Source organism: Amblyraja radiata, chromosome 10 (assembly GCF_010909765.2).
Source record: "Amblyraja radiata isolate CabotCenter1 chromosome 10, sAmbRad1.1.pri, whole genome shotgun sequence".
In the NCBI taxonomy this organism is placed as follows: Eukaryota; Metazoa; Chordata; class Chondrichthyes; order Rajiformes; family Rajidae; genus Amblyraja; species Amblyraja radiata.
Window position 1 is genome coordinate 42,401,571 of NC_045965.1, and position 21,227 is coordinate 42,422,797.

General features: G+C 39.7%; 1 protein-coding gene across 9 annotated transcripts in view; it reads right to left on the reverse strand.

Moving 5' to 3' along the window:
* mast2 (microtubule associated serine/threonine kinase 2) overlaps positions 1-21,227 on the reverse strand; it is a 349,172-nt gene that overhangs the window by 65,038 nt on the left and 262,907 nt on the right. For all 9 annotated transcript variants that reach the window (XM_033028662.1, XM_033028660.1, XM_033028659.1 and 6 more), the window contains 4 exons: positions 19,603-19,681; positions 15,313-15,467; positions 2,836-2,911; positions 868-1,077 (listed from right to left, as the gene is read on the reverse strand). In XM_033028662.1, coding sequence (XP_032884553.1) covers positions 868-1,077; positions 2,836-2,911; positions 15,313-15,467; positions 19,603-19,681 — 520 coding nt within the window. The remainder of the gene's footprint in view (positions 1-867; positions 1,078-2,835; positions 2,912-15,312; positions 15,468-19,602; positions 19,682-21,227) is intronic.

Genomic DNA, 21,227 nt, shown 5'->3' on the forward strand with positions numbered 1-21,227 from the left:
ATAGTTAAGACTTGTTAAGAAATGCATTACAGAACACAACAGTGATTGTGATCACAAAATGTAAAGTTATGTTCCCTAACACCAATGGGCTACCTGTATAATTAATAGGGATTTAGGGGGCCTAAAATTTAGTACAACTTGTATGCTGCTAGAAAGTAGAGGAAAACAGAAGAATTCAAAATAAATAGAGCAAATATGTTTATTCTAACACTGCTTCAGTTATCACTAGCGTTGTGGATATTGTAGAAAATTCTCAATTGTCATGTCTAAATCACAAAACATGATTCTAATTTACCCGTGCCTTTCTTTTCTGAGTTTAATACCCAAATAGTAAATCTAAGGCTAATTCTGAAAATCAAATACGAATTGCAAAAAGAGTCCAATGTTTGCAGTAATGAGTCTCAACATGAAAAAAAGTGCCACACATTGCCATTTGGAAATAAACCTCATACGCATCAATAAAATTTGCCTCAACATAAGTTTACTCTATCAGAGCTTTATTTGTAAGAGGGTGGCATTGTGAACATGTCCAAGCTTCTGCAACCAAGTGGACAGTTTTAAATAATGGCCTTTAAATAAGTACTTATTGTAACACTGACCATGTTTTTAGTAGAGCAAACAATATTCTGTCAGTAAAAAGAAATGTAATAAGACAGAAGGACCACATAAAATCGTGGTCAATCAAATGTATTTTTCTTTCAGAGTTCCAGAATGTGCAATTTTGTTTCTTTATTATTCATATCTACATGATTGTTTCATGGTCTGACTTGTGCCATATTTATTTTCTGTGATAAAGGAAAATATAATGTCTACACACAAAATTGGTTACAATGTGACCTGAATTTTAAACTCTAAATGAATACTTACATCTTGCAGTAGCTTCTCCAAGTTCTCTTGCAGCTCGAAGAAATATCCGGAAGTGATGAGCCCATCTCGAGATTTTGCCAGGCAGTCCCTAGCCAGCTCAATAACCTGGTGGTGGATAAAGCTGAGAACCCCATCAGCTAATGGCAGCACATTTTCAGGAGCACTCGATTTGATAAACTCCTGGAGATTCTCTTCCATTTGAGCCGTGGCCTGTTGAATAAAATTTGTTTGCCATAGGTTATGTGCCATGAAACTATAGTTATTGCTCTTACAAAAATAAAATAAACAAAATTTATATTTATACATTAAAAAATACAAGAATACAGTACCTTTAGTGTATGTATATGATATATACATATATACGTGTGTCTGTGTGTGAGTGTATATACACACACACACACACACACACATAAAAGGTGCTCTAATGTTCTTGTTTTTTTTTTAAACAAGGCAGTGATCGAATACACAATGGAAGGACTTTTATTTATAAAACTATTCAACTTTGGGGCATTACACAGCACTTATAGTCAATAATTTGTTTCTGAAGTGCAGTAACTGTTGTTTTAGAACAGTATAAGCATGAGTCTTCTACTGATTTTATTTTGTTTCAAGAAACCAATGGGAAGAGACAAGATTTATGGCGTAAAATAATATTGTAGTCTGTGGATGGAAGACTGTGAGGCAACAATAGTTTGATAAAAGTATAAGTACTTATCTGGAGGGAAAATAGTTAAAAATCCAAATAGTAGTCCATGGAAGGTTTAATCAATATAAACAATTTATTGTCTAGCTACAAGTGTATGAAAACATATTGGGAATTATTTCAAATGGATCTGTAGTGAGATACCAGAAAATAATAAGGTGGAAAGTGTTCTGAAATAACCTTTTAAGATAGAAGGGAATACAAGAACAAGCACGTGGTATATCATTTCTGGATCTGAGAAAAGCTAGACTGAAAAGTTCAATGAAGTCCCCTGGCTGTGGGAGTATTGATTGGTTTGCAGATGGAGATGGTCCTGGCAAGAATGCTGTTACTGAACATCCTTAATTTCCCTGAAACGGTGACTTCTGCAGAATGGTAAGACTTTCCATTACAAGTCTTGGAATGGAACAAGCTAGGTTGTTTCAGATGATAGTGAGTAAAAACTGCACATGATATTCAAGAATTTCTTGGTGAGCAGAAAATAAACGAGAAGAGAGATTTTGTAACAATCTGGCAGATTTACTGTACTTATTTGTTTTCGAGCCATGCTATATATTACAGGATTTATAGAATACATGTACAACTTGCCAAGAGAGGATTTGCTTCCAAAACCACTGTGTTAATATGAAAAACACCACTGTAACGTACTCCTAATGAAGCAAGTGATGGAAAGTTATATTACATTTAGATCACTTATCAGGTGCAAAGCTGCTCCTTGCACTGAATTGAAACAAAATGAAATTATTGTCATCTAAAATTGAAAATGCAGATCTATAACTACCATTTTAATGGGATGCAGTAAGATCATGACTAGTTCATAAATGCATTGGATCAAATCCAGCCCACATGTTTAAATGCTTAATAAAATAACAAACGACTCATCAAAGTGCGAGAATACTTGGAACACACGGGCAATAAACTGATTTACATAACAATGAAAACTCAAAACTTGCAAATATACGCAGGCAGGGAATTTTCGGGGGAAATTAACAATTTCAAATTTAACACCAGCTTCCACAACTGGCCAACAACGGCTTCCAGTTATGCAATGCTTGACTTTAAAATTCTCATCCTTATTCATTAAACTATCTCACCCTGCTCTAACCTTAAACCAATTGATAATTTTGAAGCTCCTCTAAAATACTGTTTCCAGCATTTTCAGTTTTTGTAATTTAAGACTTTCAGCAAGTGGAGTATTTTTTAGCATTTATCAACTAGATAAAATTAAAAAATAAACAGGTGAACAAAACAGAATCAGTACTCACCTTGGGAAATCTTTCTTTGTACACATGGTTCATCATTACTATTTCATTATCATAGAAACAAGGGGATCTCCCGGGACTGTGATTTTTAAGACAAAGATACAAAAAGTGTAATTAAAAAAGTGTTTCACATAATACAATTTGTTCATTAATAATTACATTACAAACTTTGGAAAATATTTTCTGCTTCACTGGATTTAGTGGAGAGGGTATGATTTGATTTGATTTAGGGTATTCATTAGATGTTCCACTTGACGATAATAAACTAAACCAAACAAAAACATTTCCCATAAGTTTGCATTTAACTGTTCAAATGTATTGTTTGCTCAAGTTCTGTCAAAATGTGTCTGTTTATTATGTTAATGATATCTGTGCTTTGTAATGTCATAACACTCCCATCTTAATAAATGCTCTCATATTCAGACAAGTTACCAAGTCCCAAGCCAATGGAAATTGAATTTTGTGTCTGCTTGAATAGAATGGCCAAAACATTTCCATTTGGAATTCCAATTCAAGTACAGGGTTCTTTGTTGTCAATAGAATAAATGTTAACTAATCCAATGGACATCATGTACAATTACTGAAGGTGGGTGGTTGATGGTCAAGACTCGGTGGTTTAAAGGACCCGTTTCTGTGTCCCAAAACGCTATAATATTTAGCATACCAATTATAGTATCATTTTTGTATTTACCTTTGATGACTGCAACTAAGAATATCAGTCCTTTACAAGCTAACATTCAGCTTCAACAAAACATTTTCAGCAATGCATATGACGTTAAACAGATAGTCTAATTTCAGTAAGCAGCACAGGAACACATATACATAGAGCAGTTGCAATAATTTCATTTTCTTTTGGAATTTCTGCTGTTTCTTATATTAAGCTATCAATTTATTTCACGTATTTTTCATGCTTTCACATTAATGTGTAATGGCCCTGTAACTTGATGTCACTATACTTCCAAATTGCACAAACGGATTAATTTTAATACCTTGATACATCCACAACTGTAACCCATCCCTATTGATGAATACATTTGGTACCATTTGATTCATTTTTCCAGAAAACATTCAGTTGTTTTATCTCGTTATTTTCGCTTTCACTTCACAATATTGTCTTGATGTTAACATCATGTGTTGTTTACTCGTTGAATGAAATAAAATAATCAGAATATTTGTTTTAAAAGTACCCTAATACAGTCTGATGAAAGTGCCCTCTTGTTCAAATCATTAAAAGACAAATGCCAGCTTCCCATATTGAAGAAAACAAAGTTTCCCCAATCGTTTAACCAAGCTCATGCCCTTGACATTTGCAATTGGTCTTTTGTCACTTTTCTGTTTGACTTTCGCACTTTCTTGTGACCAGACTGAATGCAGCATTCAACGGTATACTGTGAATCAAACTTTGATCTTTACTTTCTCTAATTTGTAGTCAACTGCTTTTTTAAAAGTAAATAAATAGCCCACCGATTTTGTTCGAAGTGAAAGTCAAAACTTAAAAACAAATCTTTTGGTTTTCAAAAGTATGTGAGAGGAAAAAAAGAGACTTAAGGAACTGCAGATGCTGGAAAACATAAATTGCTTGAGTAACTCAATGATCAGGTAACATCTGTGGAGGGAATGAATAGACGACGTCTCGGGTCGGGACCCTTCTTCAGATTAATTCAGTCGATTATCCATTTCCTCCACAGATGCTGCCTGACCAACTGAGTTCTCTAGCACTTTGTGTTCTGTGGGGATATAAAATTCATTTTAAAATTGTTACTTATCTATCAGTTAAATAACATGCCAAAAGGCTAATTGCAACTATGGTTGAAGATACCAGTCTCAAAGCTATTTAAAATTCCATCTGGTTTGGTTCTGCTGTTTCTGTATACTGGATTAATAACAAGCATGCCAGTCAGACAAAGCAGAAATTAAATGTGGTGTAAACCTAGTGAAACCATGTTCTTTCCCAACAAAGGTACACAAAAATGCTGGAGAAACTCAGCGGGTGCAGCAGCATCTATGGAACGAAGGAAATAGGTGACGTTTCGGGCCGAAACCCTTCTGATCAGTCTGAAGAAGGGTTTCGGCCCGAAACGTCACCTATTTCCTTCGCTCCATAGATGCTGCTGCACCCGCTGAGTTTCTCCAGCATTTTTGTTTACCTTCTTTCCCAACAATGTGTCTGAACATGAACCTTAAACTAGATGACCAAACATTTACCTGCTTCAGCAAGTAATATGCTCAGGAAGATCACAAACTATCAGCAACATTGCGAATGTAATGCTATTTGCAACCTTAAGGTAATTTTCACTCTGATCATCCAAAATAGATTCAAAACCAGGCATTAAAAAATGGGAGGAAAATACCATTAATTCCCTTTTCAAAATCTAATGTTATTTATATATTAATCTTTCCTCAGTTTGTTAATTATCACCTCACTATACATATTGCAAACTGAAGAATATAATCTTGCCTTGTTAGTATTCACATTGTATCTTAGTACAATGTTGAGAGGCTGCAATATTGAAAATGTAGCTATTTTTCCTACCATCTTTCAAAAGGATTTTTATCAAAAACATCTATTTCAATACCAGGGGGAAAAATGATGTCATCATAGTGCTTAATAAATTTCAGCTCAATATCATGTCACAATTTTATTTTCATTCTCATCAATCTCCCTGCCACTCTGGAAATAATGCATAGAATTTAAGGAGAGCTGACAAATTGTTGATGACCTCATCTCTTGGAAAGCAGGGTTTTGTAAGCGTCACAATTATAAATTTATTAGACAGTTGAGACGATGAAGTACTCAGTTTGAGGTTGCCTAATGAATTAATAACCATCAACAGTGCATTATTTAACTGCCATTCATTATTGGACAATCCACAAAGTCAAAAGAAAACCTGGTTATTAATTCATGTAACAAATCTCGAGACTGTAACACGGTGTCATGAGAGAACAAGGAAGCATCGACCGAGGACTAATATGGGTTATTTATTTTGATACGATTACATAAAAATACGTCCTTGGGGATGAAGATGGCACGCAAATGCAACCTGTTGTTGATAAGGTATCAATTCTATATTAATAATTTCCTGGTAGCATGTTGGGAAGTAGTTACTTTCGATGTATGGTTCGCAATCTGGCAAGTCTTACGCACTATTAACCATACGTGCACAATGCACCTACAGTGCATAGTAGGACAACGAAGGGGGCAAATGGGAAAAGGAACAGAAAATATGCATAGCATTCTTAAGAATTGAGCAACTACAATGAACAAATGATAAACAGCCCTTTTTATTGAGTGCCATTAGCCCAACTGATCTATAATCATTCAGAGTGCCATAGACTGAAATTCATTGATGTCAACAATTGTTCCCTGCAAAATTCCTCTTTTTAAAGCCACTATTTTAATTTAAGAAATGCTACAGTGCCCTCCATAACGTTTGGGACAAGACCTATCATTTATTTATTTGCCTCTGTACTCCACAATTTGAGATATGTAATAGAAAAAAATCACTCGTGGTTAAAGAGCACATTGTCAGATTTTATTAAAGGCCATGTAGAAATTACAGCTGTGTTTATACATAGTCCCCCCATTTCATGGCACCATAATGTTTGGGACACATGGCTTCACAGGCATTTGTAATTTCTCAGGTGTGTTTAATTGCCTCCTTAATGCAGGTATAAGAGAGCTCTCAATACCTAGTCTTTCCTCCAGTTTTTCCATCACCTTTGGAAACGTATTGCTGTTTATCAACATGAGGATCAAAGTTGTGCCAATGAAAGTCAAAGAAGCCAATATGAGACTGAGAAACAAGAATAAAACTGTTAGACATCAGCCAAACATTAGGCTCACCAAAATCAACTGTTTGGAACATCATTAAGAAGAAAGAGAGCACTGGTGAGCTTACTAATTGCAAAGGGACTGGCAGGCCAAGGAAGACCTCCACAGCTGATGACAGAAGAATTCTATCTATAATAAAGAAAAATCCCCAAACACCTGTCTGACTGATCAGAAACATTCTTCAAGTGTGGATTTGTCAATTACCACTGTCCGCTGAAGACTTCATGGACAGAAATACAGAGGCTACATTGCAAGATGCAAACCACTCGTTAGCTGCAAAAATAGGATGGCCAGGTTACAATTTGCCAAGAAGTACTTAAAAGAGCAAACACAGTTCTGGAAAAAGGTCTTGTGGACAGATGAGACGAAGATTGACATATCAGGGTGATGGCAAGTGCAAAGTATGGAGGAGAGAAGAAACTGCCCAAGATCCAAAGCATACCACCTCATTTGTGAAACATGGTGGTGGGGGTATTATGGCCCGGGCATGTATGGCTGCTGAAGGTACTGGTTCACTTATCTTCATTAACCATATAACCATATAACAATTTACAGCACGGAAACAGGCCATCTCGACCCTTCTAGTCCGTGCCGAACACGTATTCTCCCCTAGTCCCATATACCTGCGCTCAGACCATAACCCTCCATTCCTTTCCCGTCCATATAACTATCCAATTTATTTTTAAATGATAAAAACGAACCTGCCTCCACCACCTTCACTGGAAGCTCATTCCACACAGCCACCACTCTCTGAGTAAAGAAGTTCCCCCTCATGTTACCCCTAAACTTCAGTCCCTTAATTCTCAAGTCATGTCCCCTTGTTTGAATCTTCCCTACTCTCAGTGGGAAAAGCTTATCCACGTCAACTCTGTCTATCCCTCTCATCATTTTAAAGACCTCTATCAAGTCCCCCCTTAACCTTCTGCGCTCCAAAGAATAAAGCCCTAACTTGTTCAACCTTTCTCTGTAACTTAGTTGCTGAAACCCAGGCAACATTCTAGTAAATCTCCTCTGTACTCTCTCTATTTTGTTGACATCCTTCCTATAATTAGGCGACCAAAATTGTACACCATACTCCAGAATTGGCCTCACCAATGCCTTGTACAATTTTAACATTACATCCCAACTTCTATACTCAATGCTCTGATTTATAAAGGCCAGCACACCAAAAGCTTTCTTTACCACCCTATCTACATGAGATTCTACTTTCAGGGAACTGTGCACATTATTCCCAGATCCATCTGTTCACCTGCATTCTTCAATTCCCTACCATTTACCATGTACGTCCTATTTTGATTTGTCCTGCCAAGATGTAGCACCTCACACTTATCAGCATTAAACTCCATCTGCCATCTTTCAGCCCACTCTTCCAACTGACATAAATCTCTCTGTAGACTTTGAAAATCTACTTCATTATCCACAACCCCACCTATCTTAGTATCATCTGCATACTTACTAATCCAATTTACCACATGATCATCCAGATCATTGATGTACATTCCAAACAACAGTGGACCCATCACAGATCCCTGTGGCACCCCACTAGGCACCCCACATTGATGATACAACTGCCGATGGTAGTAGCATAATGAATTCTGAAGTGTATAGACACATCCTATCTGCTCAAGTTCAAACAAATGCCTCAAAACTCATTGGCCGGCAGTTCATTCTACAGCAAGACAATGATCCCAAACATACTGCTAAAGCAACAAAGGAGTCTTTCAACGCTAGAAAATCGTAAATTCTTGAGTGGCCAAGTCAATCACGCGATCTGAACCCAATTGAGCATGCCTTTAATATGCTGAAGAGAAAACTGAAGGGGACTAGCTCCCAAAACAAGCATAAGCTAACGATGGCTGCAATTCAGGCCTGGCAGAGCATCAACAGAGAAGGCACCCAGCAACTGGTGATGTCCATGAATCGCAGACTTCAAGCAGTCATCGCATGCAAAGGATATGCAACAAAATGCTAAACATGACTACTTTCATTTATATGACATTGCTGTATCCAAAACATTATGCTGCCCTGAAATGATAGGGGCGGGGGTATGTATAAACACTGCTGTAATTTCTACATGGTGAAACCAAAATGTATATAAATGGCCTTTATTAAATCTGAAAATATGCACTTTAACCACATGTGATTTTTTCTATGACAAATCTCAAATTGTGGAGTATAGAAGCAAATAAATAAATGATGGATCTTTGTCCCAAACATTATGGAGGGCACTGTATCTATCTATTTTATTTTAGAGTAATAAGGGTCAGTCATATTTTTTATGACCAAAATGATAATACAAATCATACAGTTCATCTTTTATATTACCCAAAAAAAATGTTTCACCAGAATGTTATTCCATTGAAATATTAATAGAACAGCATTGCACGGCACTTGAGCCGGATGGTACAGATGGCTGGCTGCATGAGTGGAGAAGCGCTGGCAACATGCAGTGTGTGAGTCAGCACATTCCTGAATATCACACCTGTGCAGTGCAATGTAGAGATCAGGTGCACACTGGAGGTCAGATGCCAACATATCTGACAATTCAACGCTCCAGGGACAGAACTTAGCCAAGCTGAGCATCTGACCCTTCAACTTTATGTCACGCACAGCTGATGTGCAGCAAAAGCCCATTCATTTACAGTTTTATTTTTCTTAAATCTTACTCACTCCTGTTATTGTTTGCAACGACTTAATTGTGTTTCAAGTAAACTTATTATGCTTTAGTAATTTTATATTAAAATAAAAATCTACGTCCACTGTTGTTAAATGTCTCTCATTGTGTGATGTAATCTGTCTTTAGGCATCAGTGCTGACTCTACCACTGTTGCAGTTGTGGAGCAGCCTTGAAAGCAAGGCCCAAAATTGAAATGAAGTTGGTGCATTTGATGAAATGATGATAGGCGAAGATAAAAATGTCACATTCTAGATTCAGTCCAATATTTTGCTCTTTTGTTGAGTAACAGAATTTTAATTTTCATCCCTACTTCAGTGGACACAATCTTTAAAATGTCACAACGATAATGCACAATTTTAAAGGATAAAATATTACAGGAGAACAGTTGACTGTGGGGAGTTTATTTGATGCTTTCAATGACAAAAACATTTAAATGCAATTGGATTACAGTTGAAGAGATGTTGGACACCCTAAATATATGAAGGTAGATAAATCTCCCAAGCCTGATCAGAAATATCCAAGAACACTGTGGGAAGCTAGAGAAGAAATTGCAGGTGCCCAGCTGAGACATATGAATAACTATTAGACATGGTGCCGGAAAACTGGAGGGAGGCTAATGGTGAGTCTCCATTTAAGAAGGGGTGCAAAGAAAAACCTAGCAACTATAGACATCAAGCCTATCATCTGTGGAAGGAAAGTTACTGTAGAGGATTTTAAGGGATAAAATATACATGCATTTGGGTAAAGTTTGGTTGGGGGTGGTCAGCATGGTTTTGTACATGAGAGATCACATCCCTCAAATTTAATTGAAGTTTTTGAAGAAGTAACTAAGATGATTGACAAGGACAAGGTTGGAAATTCAGCAAGGCCTTTGATATGGTTCAATGTGGTAGGCTGCTCTGAAAGGTTAGCAAACATGGGAGAGCTAGCTAACCAGCTTCATGGCTTCATGGAGGGAAGCAGAGGGTGGTGATGGAATGTTGTTTAGCGAACTAGCTCCCTGTGACTAGTGGTGTACGCCAGGGGTCAGTTCCAGGGCCATTGTTGTTTGTCACCTACATCAGCAATTTGGATTGTAATGCACAGGCATGTTAGTAAAGGGCATGTCCCACCAGCATGCAACTGCATGCGGCGAGCGCGACCTAACGTGGTCGCTTGAGCCATACGGCCTCGCGGGGCCGGTCCCACTTCGATCACCGGAGCTGTATGGAGTTGTGCGGGGCTGGTCCCGACCGCACGGGGCTCCGAAAAACTGACACTGTCCAAAAATTCCGCGCGGCAACGGCCTGTCGGCCCGCAGCCGCATTGAGGCCGTACGCAGCGTCTTGACGGCGTACGCCTAGCGCATGGCGTTGCGCGATGACGTCACCACCCGGCGTGCCGTTGCGTGATGACGTAATCGCCCGACGCCGTGCGACGTCCAAATTCAGTCGGCCCGCCTCCTGCCCAGCTGATTGGTGAGTATGATAACGGGATCAGCCCCGCACAACTCCAGACGGCTCCGCAGTTCGAATTGGGACCGTCCCCGCGAGGCCGTACGCCTCAAGCCACCACGTTTGGTCGCGCTAGACGCATGCAATCGCATGCTGGTGGGACAGGCCCTTAAGTTTGCAGATTACACTAAAATAAGGTGTATCTTAGAATGTGAAGATGGTTTATCAAGAATTACTGCGGGATCTTGATCAGCTGGGCATGTGGGCCGAGGAATGGCTAATGGACCAATTCAAATGAGTGTAAGATTCTGTATTTAGGGAAGTCTAACCAGGGGAAGAAACTTCACAGTGAATGTTAGAGCTCTGGGAAGTGTTGTAGATCAGAGGGATCTAAGAGTAAAAGTGCATAGTTCCCTGAAAGTGGTGTCACAGGTAATAATAATAATAATACATTTTATTTATGGGCGCCTTTCAAGAGTCTCAAGGACACCTTACAAAAATTGAGCATGTATAGGAAAAACATGTAAGGGGAATGAAATAAATAGTAGAGACATGACTAGTACACAAAGTAAAGACAGAATTCAATACAAAACACAGCATGAGGCAATTAATGCACAGATGAAAAGGGACGGGGACGTGGGGCTAAGGATAGGCAGAGGTGAAGAGATGGGTCTTGAGGCGGGACTGGAAGATGGGGAGGGACACGGAATTGCGGATCAGTTGGGGGAGGGCGTTCCAGAGCCTGGGAGCTGCCCTGGAGAAGGCTCTGTCCCCAAAACTGCGGAGGTTGGACTTGTGGATGGAGAGGAGACCGGCTGATGTGGATCTGAGGGACCGTGAGGGTTGGTAGGGGGAGAGGTCAGTGAGATATGTGGGGGCCAGATGGTGGAGGGCTTTGTAGGTGAGGACCAGGATTTTGTAGGTGATCCGGTGGGAGATGGGAAGCCAGTGAAGTTTTTTGAGGACTGGAGTGATGTGATGCCAGGATTTGGTGTGGGTGATGAGTCGGGCGGCTGCGTTCTGGACCAGTTGGAGTCGGTTGATGTAGGTGGAGCTGATAGGGTGGTGAAGAAGGCTTTTGACACATTGGTCTTCATCAGTCACTGAATTGATATAGAAGTTGGGAGGTTACGTTAAACTTGTGCAAGACGATGGCAAGACACTTGGAGGATTGTGTTCAGCTATGCTCACCCTGCTAAAGGAAATATACCATTAAGCTGGAAAGAGTACAGAGATTTTCAAGGATGTTGCCAGGCTATGAACTATAGGGAAATGTTGGGCAAGCTGGGACTTTATTCCTTGGAGCACAGGAGGCTGAGTGGTGATCTTATAGATGTGTATAAAATCAATAGGATGAGTGCACAATCTACATCCCAGGATAGGAAAAATCAAGAACTAGAGGGCATTTGTTTAATGTGAAAGGGGAAAGATTGAACAGAAACTTATGGACAACTTATTCACACAGATGGTGGAGGGTATAAGGAACGAGCTGCTGGAGAATGTAGTGGAGGCAGGTACAATAACAACATTTAAAAGACATTTAGACATGTATAATTAAAAGATTTGTGGGCCAAATGCAGGTAAATGGGACTATCTTAGATGGGGCATCTTGGTCAGCATGGACGAGTTAGGCCCTGGTTCTATGCTGTTCAACTCTATGACTCAATTAAATGGAACCACTTGCAAAAACATCAGGGACAAATTTAGACTAGCTATAAACAACAAATGTGCCAAAGTGTGATTTTGTATGGATAGGATTTGATCAGAATACTTTGAAGAATATTAGGTACACAAAAATGCTGGAGAAACTCAGCGGGTGCAGCAGCATCTATGGAGCGAAGGAAATAGGCAACGTTTCGGGCCGAAACCCTTCTTCAGACTTTGAAGAATATTGTCTGGATTTCAGAATAATAACCTTGAGGTAGTCATCATTCATCATCAATGTGAAGTATATCATACATCAACTTTTAGAATCAGAATTTAAAAAATTAAAAAATAAATTGGAAGTTGCTTTTTGGGTTGCCATGTTCCTCCATAAGATTCACAAAATTAATAAATCGGGAGACATTATTCAAGTTCAGTACTTTACTGAAAACACCAAGAAAAAAATTGGGCTCAACCACTGAAAAGTGAATTAATTTTTAACCATGTGATAAATCTTGTTTATTGTCAAAAATTGTCTTAAGTATTCATTTATAGGTGATTAATTACTGCTAGAAATGTACAACTTGTTAAAAGATAAAATCGATTTTTGTCTCTCTTAATCTTATCTTTCTGTTCGTGTCTTTATTTCACTGCCAATAGATGATTTTACATTGAATAAAGTATTCCACCTTTCACTACATGATTTAGATTGGGTGTCATAAGGGCCTGTCCCACGGCGATTTTTTCGCCGACTTCCGGCATCATTGATTGACGTATCAGGTCAGCGAAAAATTTGCGAGGTGTGACGCGACATGATGACGTGTGACGCGTGATGTTTTTTCAAGTGTCGCAACATTTTTTCTGTCACGGCTGGATTTTGAAACGTTCAAAATCTTTTGCTGACACTGATATGGCGCCGGCAGTCGCCGAAAAAAATCGTCAAGTGGGACAACCTTTAGTAAAGATTTTCATTCTGAATTGTTGAAGAGACACTTTGCTCATTCAGGTCTCAGTGTATGCAACATTCAAGTGACTCTCCCATTAATGTTAACTATTGGGTAACAACCAGTAAAATTCAGAAAATTAAAAATTGCAGATGATGAAAATCTGAAATTAAAAACAGAAAATTTGCACCACGTCAGGAAACATTTGGCAACCTTTCATTCCAAGTGAGCATTAAATGTTTTAACCAGTCTAGCAAATGATGAATGCTGTTCATTTGTGCTGATTGCAAAATCTCGGTCCCTGGGCAAAACATTGCTAGAAACCGCCTGCTGCTCCAAAGGCATCTGTGCAGTGTTCAGCCATTTGAACTGAAGTCCTGACTTGCACACATGCTGTGATTTCAAGCCTTACTGACAGATTTCTTCTAAATCTAAACGATAATCGATCAAATATACAAAGATTGGCTAAATAACTTATTGAGAAAATGGTGGAAAAAGTTGTTGAGCACTGGAATTTGTTCACTCCCAGAATAGGAGGAGTAAACCATTGTTGGTGAATCTCTAACACTTGAAACAAGGCCATGTGTTGTTAATAATTTCTGTTGCGCACTATAGAATTTCCCATTTACAAATAAGTAGATGAACAAATTTCTTGGCTTCCTATCCTGAACCTTGTCTTTACTGATAGCCATGTTCAGTAATGATTAAATGTTTTAAATAAATCAGTACTCGACAGCCATGATCATTCAAAAAATGCAATGTCTCCTCACTGTGATTTCTATTTTGGTAGTACAGATGCACAACCTTTTATCCGGAATTCCGGAAACCAAAAAGTTCAGAAAACCGGACATTTTTTCCAGGATGTCATCTGCACACCAAAGCTCGCGTTTGGCGCCAAATTTGACCCGAAACGACCCACGGTCAACCCAGGTCTGTACTATTGTAGCGGCTGCCTCCTCCCTGGAGACCGGGGAGACACTTAAACATCTGTAAATCATTGCTTAAATGTTAGTCAGTTAGTTTGGAGGGCTTTTATGTGAAGAGGGGGGGGGGGGGGGTGAAGGGGGAAACTTTAATTCTTAGTCCTCTACCTGGTCGGAGAGGCAGTTAGCGGGCAATGCCTTACCGGGTCGCCGTGCAGTAAGCTCCGGAGCGCTGTGGCCGCCGACTCCCAACATCGCGGAGCTGGGGCTGCGGGCGTCCGGCCGCGGGCGGCGCCGGTTGTAGCTCCGACCCCGGCAACTCTACCCCTGGCTGCGCGGCGCTCCAAATCCAGCGCGGCCCGTGGCCGGACGCCCACAGCCCCAGCTCCGCGATGTTGTGTGTCGGCGGCCACAGCGCTCCGGAGCTTACGGCAGGGCGACCCGGTAAGGCATTGCCCGCTCCCCGCTGGTATCCCAGCGCTGCGACGCCGCCGACTCCCAACATCGCGGAGCTGGGGCTGCGGGCGTCCGGCTGCGGGCCGCGCTGGATTTGGAGCGCCGCGCAGCCAGGGGTAGAGTTGCCGGGGTCGGAGCTCCAACCGGCGCCGCCGGCAGCCGGACGCCCGCAGCCCCCAGCTCCGCGATGTTGGGAGTCGGCGGCCACAGCGCTCCGGAGCTTACTGCACGGCGACCCGGTAAGGCATTGCCCGCTCCCCGCCTCTCCGACCAGGTAGGGGACTAAGAATTAAAGTTTCCCCCACCACATAAAATCCCTCCAAACTAACTGACTAACATTTAAGCAATGATTTACAATGATTCCCCGGTCTCCGGGGAGGAGGCAGCCGCTCCAGACTTTTCAAGCCGCCCGCGCTACCTACCTAATCTACGCTAAAAATCTTCCATTCGGAAATCCGAAAAATTCCGAGATCCGAGAAGTGTCTGGTCCCAAGGCTTTCGGATAAAAGGTTGTGCACCTGTATTACATTTAACTAATGTGCACGTGAGAAGTTATTTTTATACCACTAACCTGAGGCTACGTGATCGAGGACGCATGACAGGAGATTGTCGTCCATCATCATCTGTGATGCTCTCTGTGCTGAAGTGCTTGCTGAGAAAATGCAGTTCATCGGCCGTTGGCTGATAGGGCAGCTGGTGAAGTTTCTCCTGTGACGAGCAGGATGACTGTGTGCAGTAAACAAAAACATTTCTTAGTGCTATTTCTCATCAGCCCGATTCGAGTCCGCTAAAATATTACAGTATAACAGTAAAGGAAGGAAGAATGAGTTAAGTAAATAAATCACCCTGATTGAGCATTACATTTGAAGCTCGCAGCTCAAACCTAAATAATTTGAAATCACATCGCAGTCTGGAAAGCAAGCCATATTTATTTTTAAGAGTTAAATACAATCTTCAGCTGATGTATTTTCTCTTAATGGCCATTACCATCTCTGTTAAATTATTTCAGCCAGGGTGTTTCAATTCAAAGGGTTGGAGTTATGAAGTGGTCCAGCTGCAAACTATTGCTCAGGTAAGAATAAGAAATACAACACTGGGTTTAACTGGACTGCATGTCAGCAGTGAATTCACATTTTGAGGAGTAAGAACAAAAAATAAAAACTCTTCATTATGTAACTCATTCACCAGTAAGTATAACATTAAAAACAAAGTTCAATGCAAGTTATCAAAACAGAGTTGCCGCTAGAAATACATTGGGGCAGATCTCCAATTGCTCCAAAGTAGTTGGCTGCCTTCTCAAGGGCCACATTTTTTTGTCCCAGAGAGGTCCTGGCAGAGCTTTCCTTGGGAATCTTTGAATCTTTGGAAAATTGGTATTTCGTCACACTTCAAGGCTATCTCAGCACAGCCAATCTGTTTACTCCCAGTCTTGTTTCTTCAGCTCATAAGGTTCACCCGCAGTCAGGTTATCAGTTTACCTGACTGTCAATGTCTTTGGCATTTGCAGTCACTCAAGAGGACCCATTTAAAAGAAAAATGTTACTCAAATTAAAAATAATAATTTTACCTGACTGTCAATGTCTGACATTTGCAGTAATTCATAGGACCCATTTAAAATAAAAATATTATTAATAAAATTAAAAAAGATAACTTTTGACTTTAAGAAATATATTTAATTTTTGACATTAAGAAATATATTAAAACTCTAGAAAATTAATTATAAATGTTGACACAACTTTAAAAAAATCAAAAGGATATTGGCTGTAATTTTCCCAACAGGCAGTTTCTCCCATTCATATGAAGGGCTCCCATTCAGTCAGAGCTCGCAGCAGCTTACCCATGTGCAGAATCAGGCAGGCTCCTGCTTGGCAGCTGGGAGGCCTGTGAAAGATGTTTTCACTGTTGGACTCACAGGAACTGGTTTAGCTGGACTACACTATGAATCTGACTCTCACTGGAATAATCGGTATATGCTCTGACAACAAGGCAGAAGATCTATCCCATTAACATATTTTTCAATCTTGAGTAAATCTTGATTGCATAGATACTATCATATCAAGAAGGCTGACATATATATAAAGAAAGAAATATAACTAGGCATAGATCTTATGGCTCTTGAACCTATTCTACCTCTCACTTTCTTCTGGTTAAATGTGTAGTCCTGGTCTAAACAGTCCATTTAGACAAACATACACTGCCACCATCCCCCAACTCTTTCTCCGCTACTTCGACAACTGCATCAAGAACGTCTGCTCCTGTTCTTCAATCCTTTTGTCTCACACCTTCAGTCTTTTCATCTTTGGCCTTTGTCCAACATTTGCATATCATCCCGACCCCCACACACACCCTTAAGTGTCAACCTATTGCTTGCCAGGCTTTGTGCTGCCCTCCTCGCTTCCAGCTTTCTTCCCCCGCTCACTCCCCACTCTCAGTCTGAAGAAGTCACCTATCGTATTAAGGTGAACTCTTACCTTCACCTCTCTTTACCAGCTTTTATCCCCTCAACTCCATTAGTATGAAGATGGATCCTGACCCAAAAAATCATCCGTCCTGTACCTTTAGATGCTGCCTGGCCTGCTAAGTTCCTTCAGCACTTTGATATTTGCTCAAAATACCACCAACTGCTGTCTCGAGTGTCTCATTAAATGACCAAACCTTACCCTGAGATTATGCTCCTATATTCTGGATTTAGAAAAACAGAAGATCACCTCTTGACAAGTCCCTCAGAATATTTCATGTTGCATGTTATGTGTCATTCTTCAAAATATCAATGAATTCAAGCCAATCACTCAACATAGGACAAATCCCCTTTTCCCAAAACCAAATTAGTTGCCTAGAAATGACCTCCTGAGTGCGATAAAAGGGCTTAGCAGATCCTTTTCATTGTTAGCCTCTGCTGAAAACTTTATTTAGGTCAAAATTAATAAGTACTACACATTTTGTAGAGCGACTCAATTCAAAGGCTGGAATTGGGAAAATGGCAACAAATGACCACATTTAGCTTGTGATGTGGCTAGAAAAGTCACGCGAGTGGGATCGACATTTTGGTAGTGATAGTCGGGAGAAAATTGGTTCTGAGAAACAATTATAAAGCATTTGAATGTGATTAGAGGAGATAAATCAGTAAAAGGAGACCAACAATTGTTACTGAGAAAAAGTAAGTAAGGAGTTTGGGACTTGCACGGCATACACTCGGTAGTGGTGCCGAAGGTTCTGGTGCAATGATGGGGTTCCCAAAGATGAAGCCAAGTAATTGATTGGTTTGGTGGTTAGCAAATTGTATTATATCAAGAGCTGATAGGACAATGTGCTGCAAGCTACCTTACAATGCCCTCCATAGGAATGCTGCATATCCAACACCAAAATCTCATCACAAGAGTGATTGGCGCTAGGAAATGTCCAGTTGTGCTACCACAAAGATGTGAAACAGTCTGGAAAGGGTCTTTATCGTGTTTAACTGCAGGTATGTTTAGGGTCTGTAATTTCGAAAGAAACCTATTTTGAGACGTGCATATCCATGCTGCACTGATTCAAGAACAAACATATCCACTTATTTAGATATGGGAAAGTCAATGTTTTTATGGAGACAAAAAGGTGCCAATCTGCATCTTTAATATACACACATGTCATGTGGCTGGAAAAGGAAATAATGATATATGCCATACTGTCACAAAAAAAAAGCACTGGAGAAAGAAATGTGGTATCATCAAAAGCTCTACTATTTTACCAGGATGTTCTTTCTCATCTATTCCAATTCCCCTGCAATAAAGATTTCCTAATTATGTGCAGTATTTGTATATGTGTGGTTTCCTAACGTTCCTTGGATTTGCTACAAAGATCCCAGTGGTCTGGAAACCTGCAAACATCACGCTCCGATTTAGAATCAAAGAAAACTGTGGAGCAGTTAGCCTAACATTTGTATTGGTAAAAATAATGAAATCCCTTATTAAGATAGGGAGCATCTGACAATGGTAGGAAAGGGCATACAATTTGAATTCAGAAAAAGACAGGGAGGAAAATAAAGGGAGAAGCACTAATCATTGAAATTGGAATTATACGCTCAAGATTTGTAAAAATAATCATTCAGGTTGAAATCTTGCAACAACTGAAAAACTTTCAAGATGCCAGTGCACACTGAAGATCCCAGCAAACGTGAATAGAAACCATGGAATCAAATTTTCAGGCAAATCATAGCAAGATTCAAGAACTACAAAGTAGTTGTAATGGGGTCTTCAATTATCCCAATATGGTAAAACATTAATCATCAGCCAAACCCTAGGCTTTGATGGATCGTTCATTGTTATTACGATTAATACCCCCAACACATTTTAATTCATTTTTCATCAAAAGAAACAGGTGTTGACACCTCAGGAGTCCGAACGTAGTGGTTTATCGGCATTTTACTGTATATGCTATGAAAATCATTGTGCATGAAATCCTCAGTTTGTAAAGCATGAACAAGAACTGCAGGGTGCAAGACCAATGAGGAATCTAATGCTTGTAATGAAAGGGGGCAATGAATTGTGAGAATTATCAAAGGGACAAAAAGCTTCAATGAGAGATGAAATAGAACTTAAACTGACCTTAAGGCAAAAGAAAAGGTGGCCATTTAGCACAATATTTTAAGATTTTGGGGGGAATTGGAGAAATAATGGTATCAGAGGAATTTCAGATCTAGATCTAGCAGCAGGGTAACATGCAATTGATTATACAAGCATGACAATCAGCATGTGCTTCTACATTGTGCACTTTTACAATTCACCATATTAAACTGCAGTGTCAATGTAGGCACTGCTTAGAATGTGCAATTAATCCTTAACTGGTAAAAGTGATACTATACAGTAACATAGTCAATACATACAGAGACAGTGGAACTGGGTGTATTGGTTCCATATCCAGAAGATGGCAAAGAGGCCAAGGACCATCGGCGTCCATCAGTCCTGGAGTTTGGGAGGGAGAAAATACAGAATGGTGACATGTTGATCTTCATAATCAATTTATAATTGCATACATTCATGTGATTAAAAATGACATTTGAGTTGCTGTAAATTGCAACTCCAATCCAAATCTCTATCTGCAATTTCCATTCACAGTTGCAACCTTCTTAACAGTGTGTTTCACAAACCAAAGAGAAAAATAGAAATGTTAGAAACACTCAGACCACATTTTCTAGATAAAGAAACAGAATTAATATTTGAAAGACACAATAGATTGGAGTTGCTGCAATGTGGAGCAAATAACAAACCGTTGTTAGAATTCAGCAACATCTGGAGAGTCAAAGGGGTTGTCTATGTTTAGGGTCAAGACACTACCTCAGCACCTGCATCAGGAGATAATTTTCAATTTGATTTTGATGGCACTTTACCACAACTGGAAACTGTTCAATTGAAACAAATTTTAAGATACAGAGACAAGGAAGAGAGAAAAACAAAAGGAAAAGTTGATGATAAGGTAAAAGACTCAAGTTCAAGTGAGTTTATTGTCATGTGTCCCTGTATAGGACAATGAAATTCTTGCTTCGCTTCAGCACACAGAACATAGTAGGCATTTACTACAAAACAGATAAGTGTGTCCATATACCATGATATAAATATATACACACATGAATAAATAAACTGATAAAATGCAAATAACAGAAAATAACATTAATAATCAGAGTTTTGTCTGAGCCAGGTTTAATAGCCTGATGGCTGTGGGGAAGTAGCTATTCCTGAACCTGGTTGTTACAGTCTTCAGGCTCCTGTACCTTCTACCTGAAGATAGCAGGGAGATGAGTGTGTGGCCAGGATGCTGTGGGTCTTTGATGATACTGCCAGCCTTTTTGAGGCAGCGACTGTGATAAATCCCCTCGATGGAAGGAAGGTCAGAGCCGATGATGGACTGGGCAGTGTTTACTACTTTTTGTAGTCTTTTCCTCTCCAGGGCGCTCAAATTGCCGACTCATACATTAAATGGGAAAACGAATGGGGGAAAAAGTGAAAATAGGCTAACTAAACAATTGGGCTGAGAAGCAGCATTTGTAAATGGAAATAACGAATCACTATTTGAAATTCTCTAGCTCAGTGCAGTATGGTTGCTTGTGACATGCCTAATCAAAAGATAAGGTGCTGTGCTGCAAGCTGAAATTGAGCTTGAATGAAATAATATGAGCCAGATAAGCTAGAGTGAGAATGGGTTAAAGGCAACCAGAGGTAGGGATTGTGTTTGAGGGCTGGACGCCAACATGGGTAGCCAAAATGGTGCACTAAACTGATAGTTCAAGTAAGTGAAAGATTATCAAGCTGAAATGTTAACACTAGATGTTGCCTGGCTTGTTGAGTATTTTCAAGTTAGATAAGAAAAATTTACGTTATTTTCCCATACCAACCATACTGACAACATCATAATCTTCTTTGTTCCTTAATTCCAAAAAGAAAGTAGATGTAAAACAGGATCAGAATAATCTTATTATTTATTCTGGAAGGCATCTAATTTCAAAATAACATT